The 7,424-nt window shown below is 36.5% G+C and overlaps 1 protein-coding gene across 2 annotated transcripts; it reads left to right on the forward strand.

Moving 5' to 3' along the window:
- Positions 1-437: 437 nt before the first annotated feature.
- Positions 438-6,634, forward strand: LOC147280541 (uncharacterized). Of its 2 annotated transcripts, none has more exons than XM_086252441.1 (6): positions 438-940; positions 1,173-1,305; positions 2,160-2,313; positions 3,187-3,223; positions 4,697-5,021; positions 5,133-6,634. In XM_086252441.1, exons 1-6 carry the CDS (start codon positions 758-760, stop codon positions 5,156-5,158), a joined length of 858 nt encoding a protein of 285 aa, XP_086108567.1. In that variant the 5' UTR covers positions 438-757; the 3' UTR covers positions 5,159-6,634. The 2 variants fall into 2 exon arrangements, with proteins under 2 accessions (XP_086108567.1, XP_086108566.1); XM_086252440.1 differs by having other exon boundaries at positions 5,153-6,634.
- Positions 6,635-7,424: the final 790 nt, after the last annotated feature.

Raw genomic sequence — 7,424 nt, forward strand, 5'->3', positions numbered from 1 at the left:
GTTGCCAATTGGATGGTTGACCCTTGACTTCCCGCGTGATTTCTGATTTGTGATTGGATTCCCTCCCAAAACAAAACCTGTCCGTTCCGTTTCTGCCACTCTAAAAAGTTGAGCAAAGGAACGCAGTTCCGTCATTTGGCACCAACACTGGGGCTAATTTCGTCACTCCGCATTTCCCCCTTAAAATAATCAAACGACAACGATAAGGGACATAATAATACAAACAGAAGCCATTCCCACTCTCATCATTACGCGTGGGACGATCCACCATCCACCATCTGATTTATAATTATAATATGTAGTAGGAGTGTGAGAAAGAAGCGCTGAATGCGGCGCGTGAGAGATGGTGTACAATAATGTAAAGAGGGTGGGGGCTGGTTGTGTATATAATTCATGTCCGTATTATGAGAGGGGCTTTCCTCTTTTTCCAACTTTTGCTTTCTCTTCTAATCTCTCTCTCTCTATCTCTTTTGATCTCTGACCTAATTGTCTCTCTCTCTCTCTGATCAACACCCTCCCTCACCTCACCACCAAATTCACATCTAAATCTTAATAGAAGATCCCTCTAAATCTAGTGGGTCTTCTTGTCGTTGTTGTTGTTAGTTCTAGATCTAGCTGCTAGCTATCTTTGTTTGACGATAGTGGTAGATAAGATAGGCGAGTCATTAATTATTAGTTCATCAACAACATACACAAAATAAGTTTTGGAGGTTGAGGGATCGATCGATCGAGAGCGCTAAAGATAGATCAATTGAAGATGACTCCATCAAATTTGGCAGGGCAGTTTGGTGATACGACATACACCAAGGTGTTTGTTGGGGGGTTGGCTTGGGAGACCCAGAAGGAGACCATGAAGAAATACTTTGAACAGTTCGGTGAGATCTTGGAGGCTGTGGTCATCACTGACAAGGCCACTGGAAGATCAAAAGGCTACGGATTTGTATGCTTATACACCTTCTTTTATATTTCTTTGCTATTTATCTTATATTATTCATCTCATATGTATATATATATATATATAGCTAGCTTTATTGCTAGATCTTGAAACAGATGAAAGATCTAAAAATGGGTGTTTTGGCAACAAGTTGAAATCACTCATGGCACATTAATATTCAGTAGTTCATTATTTATTTGGCCAACTTGAAATGGGTTTATGAATTATGATTTTGTAGGTAACTTTTCGTGAACCGGACGCCGCGATGAGAGCTTGTGTGGATGCTGCTCCTGTGATAGATGGGAGGAGGGCCAACTGCAATCTTGCTTCTCTCGGTGTTCAGAGGTCCAAGCCTTCCACTCCAAAGCATGGTAATTCATTTTCTTTTATATATTTTCTTCTTCATCATTCATATAATACCAGATCTGAGAAATGAAACGTACAGTTTCATGATATCTTGCGTTTTGATTTCTCTTACCATAAATTTTTATTAATTAATTTGTTGACGCAGCTAGCTAGCCAACAAGGCTTATGATGAGTAGTGAATATTCCTCACTAATTATTTTTGTTCTAAAAAGATATTATTGTATAAGATTTTTGATGGGTGGTCCGAAAATATTCTGCGCGCCATGAGTATAATCAATTTCACAGTGAAATATATGCAACACCTGAATATTCCTAAGAGATAGGATTAAATTCGATTACTAGCTTGTACACATTGCTAATTTGTTTGAATATTAACTATTCAACAAGTTCCTGTATACGTACGCTTTTTGAAAAATTAGATAGAAGAAATGTGTCTTGCTTGCAACCGAGTACTCTAGCTACACCTCTCTAATTAAAGCGTATATATATATATATATATATATATATATATATTTCTTTGAAGTTATCTAGCTAGCGAGCATAGCTAACTATCATCATATATAGAAAACCCATGATGTTAAAATATGTTTAATTAGCGGCATGCATGCAATAATATTCTTCTTCTTGTTAAATTATTAAGTTAAACAATATACAATTTGTAATTAACTTGTAGTTTAGAGAATGTTGTTGTCATAGTACAGTACAGTAGTGAATAGTGATTTGTTGTTTTGTTCTAAATTTCTGTAGCTAGCTAGAGGAAAAAATGTCGATATATATATATATATATATTAACTAGCTAGATTTGTTGTTCGGAAGTAATTAATAAAATTAATTGGAGTTGTACTACTACTGGTCGCAGGAGGAGGTGGAGGAGGAGGAGGAGGCAGGAACTTTAGGGTAATGGGGTCAGCATTCCAAACAGGGTTCGGAAGTGGAGTGGGATCAGCTTTTCCTTCTGCAGCAACCTTCCCTCATTATGCCATCCAACAAGGGATTCCTTACAATCTTTATGGGTATGTATCTCTATGACCCTATGACCCTACCTATGACCATCGACCATATATATATATATGTATATATATATATATATACCATCATGCATGCCATCCTATCTTTAACTACGAATATATATGAATATGAATATGCTATTATATATTGTATTTGTACCGGGCCTCTTCATCTCTCTCTGCTAGCTGCTAGCTGTATCTTTATGTATGCGTATATGGGAAGCTGCACGTGCATTGCCAACTCATGCATGCACATCTTCCACCCAACCTCTCATTAAAGTAGCTAACCCTACTGTATAGTCTGTATATCAAAACCACGCTCATCTATCATTTTATTCCCATTCCTCTCTCTCTCTCTCTCTCTCTCTCTCTCTTCGATCTCCTCTCTCAGCATACAATTAATGGACATTCTTTATTGAATGCAAGCTAGCTTTACATTTGTTGCTCATGCATTCATTATTACATGCAGATTGCCTCATCGATCCGTGTCTAGCTCATACATTAATTCGCAACTTCATATATATTATGGAAATAAAATTGGAGTTGTGTCTCATATATATTAGTCTTGTGCTAGTCACATGATGGTAGCACATGAAATATATATATATATATATATATATGTGAGACACAAGTTGACACTTGCATACAATGGCTACATGCAAGTTTTTCTCGCTATCATAACTTAAAGTAGTACTATTTTGTCATATGAATAATTTCCTATAGATATATACAGTCATACATGCATGCATGCATGCTTAATTTCTTATATTTGCAAAGGTTCGTTTTAATAGGATCTTGGCTTATTACCAAAGCATAATTAGATTATTCTAATTAACTTGTAACTTTTGCCATTAACACACGCGGACCATTTCATTTCAGGTACTCTGCATATTCGCCCGACTACACTTACCCTACGGTTTGTGCACACTTCTCCTTTAATTTATTACTTTATTTTCTTGATTTCTCCTACGATACATTCATTTTTCTCTTCTGCAATAAATTTCTACCACTAATTGCTTTTCTCGTATTTTCCTTTCTCCCAATTTTTGGGAGATCAATACGTACCCACTCACTTAAATGAATTTTAAAAAGCTTTTGGATCTTAAAATTAACCATGCATGTTGCTTGCCCAATCCATATATACGTCAATAACAGAAATTAACTAAATATATAGAACGCCTTTCGAGTTTCAGACAAGAATTTGTGTCATCTTTTTTTTGCTAGAATACTCTGAAAGATTTACATTACTACGTGCAAATAACCATTAACTGGTGTTTTTTGTTTTGTTTTGTTTGAGAATTGAGAGGCATTAACTGATTGAGTTCATAAAGATTAATGGTTTAATTGCATCTGATGCTGCAGTATCATATATAGAGGACCGCGTAACTCTTTTAGGGGCTGGACGTTTTTATAAATGTTCTTTCTTATTTCATTCATAAATATCAAAGATAAAACAAAAAACAGTTTGTTAAAAAGGATACTAAATGCACCCTTAATTACTACGTTAATTAAATGGGGTCATACCACTAATTTAATTAAACAGTATTTTAGTAACAAAAAACAAAAAGTAAACAGTGTTTTACCAAAATTTTAGATAACTTAAGTTTGATTTGTTTAATAGGCAAGTGTAACGCAAGGGAAACTAGCTAGATTTCAGAATCAATTAATATATGGACTTTACTCTTTCACATGTACGTACATATATAGGGGTAACGTACGTTACTGAAAACTGAAAGGGGACATCAATTAATAAATATAGTGGACCAAGAGAGGTCAAGTTTTGAGAAATAACTAAACGTACTTCTTCAAGCTGTCATCAATCGAACTCTTCTTTTATTTATTCTTCTTATTGATCTCCTTTTGCATTCCTTTACTATTCATTTATTTATAATATGGACCCGTGGTCCAATCTCCTTAGTTACGCTTTCACTATGATCTTTAAAGGGAAAAAAAAAAAAAAAAAAGAGAGATTAACAATGTCTATATATGGAGGTAATGTCGGACCCACACAAATTTCATGAGTCTTGATAAATGATAATAATTAGTAACTATGCAATTGTCATGAGTCTTGACAAAGTTTAGTTATCCTCTGGAGTATCCATCGCATACTCGAACATGCAATTAATTAGTAACTATCAACGCTTACCAAAAAATAGTAATAATCAACATAATTCACGTCACGCCTTTATTTTGAACTAATGCACAAATTAATGTCCAAACGGCTGGAGTTAGATAAGAAATTATGGATGGACTGGTGTAGCTAGTAGATGCAGTTGTCATATGTAATGAATTTGTGTAAATGAAATTAGGTATGAAATTATTAAGTGTGGTTAATTAGTTAGAGTTGCATGTGCAATATTAATGCGATATATATGCATGCATGGTTCAGAACTACTATGGTTTGTACGGAGGGGGGGCAACAAGCTGCCAGTATCCTATGTACGGAACAACCTCTGCAGCCAGCGGGATGGTGACGGGAGCGGCGGCAGCAGCGGCATTTTACCCGTATCTCCAATATGCAGCAGAAGGGATGAATGGAGGCGCCGCAGCAGCAGCAGCGTATACTACTTCCGGGCATAACTATGGAGGTGGGCATGTGCAATACCCACACCATGGTCACCTCTTTCAGTACTCGGCCATGAATTCAAGTGGAGCCTACCAGCACTATGCTCCTCCCATGTCTCTTGCGCCTTCACCCGCCTTGCAAACACCAGGTAATAATTTCAAGCTAGCTACCTATAATTAATTAATTTTAATTACCTTCCATTTCTCTTATTAATCAATTAATTAATATGATTGGAAAGAGGCACTAATATCTTTGACAGTGTGTTTTGCTGTGCCACAGGCGTAACCGTGGCCCTTCCTGCACGGATTCCTCATCGCTAGTCAGTCAATATTCCAAAGTGGCTACTCGCTCCTTCAAACTTCCATCCTTCATATCATCAGCTGCTTGTTTCTGAGTTTTCATCATCAGCTACACCTTTGGCCTAACCATGGTTCATCACTTCACTCATACTCTCTCTCTCTCTCTCTCGCCGTCTAACACAATTAGCCCAAGCTTGTCATTTGGGCTACCTCTCTTCTTGCATGCACACAAATGGCATGGGGTGCATGTCATGCATTTTCCCCCTTTGCATCTTAATTTTTAAAACTACAAGAAAAGGGTAATCCCCTTGAAGAGAACTAAAGCATGCATGTCTAATCTCACCAACTCTGGCTATATTGGATTTAGCCAATCAAGTTGGAAACAGTTTTTTGACTTCTCAGCCCTGGATGAGAGGCTGAGAAGGTGACAAAAGAAAAAACCACTCTCATGTAACTTTTAGCCCAGGAAGGCTAATAAGCAAAGGCATTAAAAAAAAAAAAAAAGGGTTTGCAAATATTGTAAATTCAACACAAAATAGCAAGCTCCTTCACTTTGAATGTCAGTCTTAAAATGGCTAATATATCCCTCTTCCATCTTCAGCTAATCAACTGAAGATAAAGAGGCAGTTTAATTTAGGAAAAGAATATGATGGGCAAGGAATGCCCCAATTATTTTGGCTGTTAACATCTAGTCTTAGGATTTTCGAACTAGCTAGCTAGGAGCAGTCATGTCTCTATAAAGCTTTACCAATTTTTCTTTTTTGGTCAACTTTCACATATATTAATGTGTCTAACCAACTAACCAACCATCTTCCCTTAGGGTAAGGGGGGAGCAAATCACTAACTCTTGTTTGTTTCTTGTAAATTCATTGTGGCTATAAACTAAGGGAGTTTATGCCCCATTTCACTAACTTTATTAGGAGGAATAGTACCCTTTGCTCTTTAGCATTTAGGGTTTAGCTAGCTTAGTATATTTCATCATAATTTTGAGAACTCCACTGATGGATGTGGAGCTCAAAAGCATCTGCATGTAACCCTCGGGAGATATTTTGGTTCCCTTGGGTTCTTCTCCACTAACGCACCAACCATGGTTAGGACTTAGGTCAACCTCATCACTCTCATCTCTCTCTCTCTCTCTCTCTCTCTCTCTCTCTCTCTCTCTCTCTCTCTCTCTCTCACGTTCTCTCTCTCCCCCTTGATCTCCTTAATTTCTGTTCAACTTCTACTCGGAGATGGACCTTGATACTCTCTTTTAATTATATGTATAAACCTATGGTTTGGATTGTAATTAGGGATCCTACTGAGGACATGTTAAGATTCATTCTCTGTCGATGCTGGTTGAGAATGGATATGCTACTCAATTACTACTATGCTTTCATTTCAGACCGCATGTTATGCTTCTCCTGATGCTATTAATTTGAGACTGTTGATTCATCTAAAGCTCAAATTTTGTCATGGTCAACTGAGGGAATTTTGTGACTACTCAAATTTTAAGACATGAACATTACTGTGATTCTGTGAAGTAATAATATTGATAGTAGAACCCAATACATTTAATGTCATAAAATTCCCTGGCCAAAAAAAAAAAATGTCATAAAATTAATTTGTATTCTCCGCTCCGATCGAGTCAAATATAATGTCATATTAGATTGTCTTCATCAGTTGATATATATAGAATGTTCAAGAGTTGATGTCCACAAATGGTATTCGTATATAGTGTACCTTTCCCTATTTTGGCTCAAAGGAAAAAGAACGTTGCAGTTGATAATAAGGCTAGCTAATAGAGGAGCTTCTGACTTCAATGACTCTGTTAATAGCTAGACTAGATTGATAATTCGATCTGATGCTTTTCTTTGTTCATTTAATTTGCTTAAATAAAGTGCAATACAACGTTAAATCCCTTCAAAATAGTAACATATTGCTACCCACTTCCTAAAAAGCCAAGATATGCAGGAATTCCTCTCTCTTATGCAAATTGGATCTGATTTTGATGAACATCATTAGGTGTCATGGACATTGCAATAATATCAGAAGAAAGCAGGTGGATCCGAAACTGGCAACACCACAGCCAACATCAAAAGCTTACACCACTGGGTATTTAGAAAAGAAAAATGGAAAGGCTTTTCCTGCATAAACTATAACTTATTTATCTATTCTTTAATAATAGATTTTACACAAAAGGGAGAATAGAAGGATGGGTATTTAGAATTTGATCAAGAGGGCAAATCCCAGATCAAACTCACTGCTAGGTG

The sequence above is a fragment of the Dryas octopetala genome, chromosome 7 (assembly GCF_963921425.1).
Source record: "Dryas octopetala chromosome 7, drDryOcto1.1, whole genome shotgun sequence".
Taxonomy (NCBI): Eukaryota; Viridiplantae; Streptophyta; class Magnoliopsida; order Rosales; family Rosaceae; genus Dryas; species Dryas octopetala.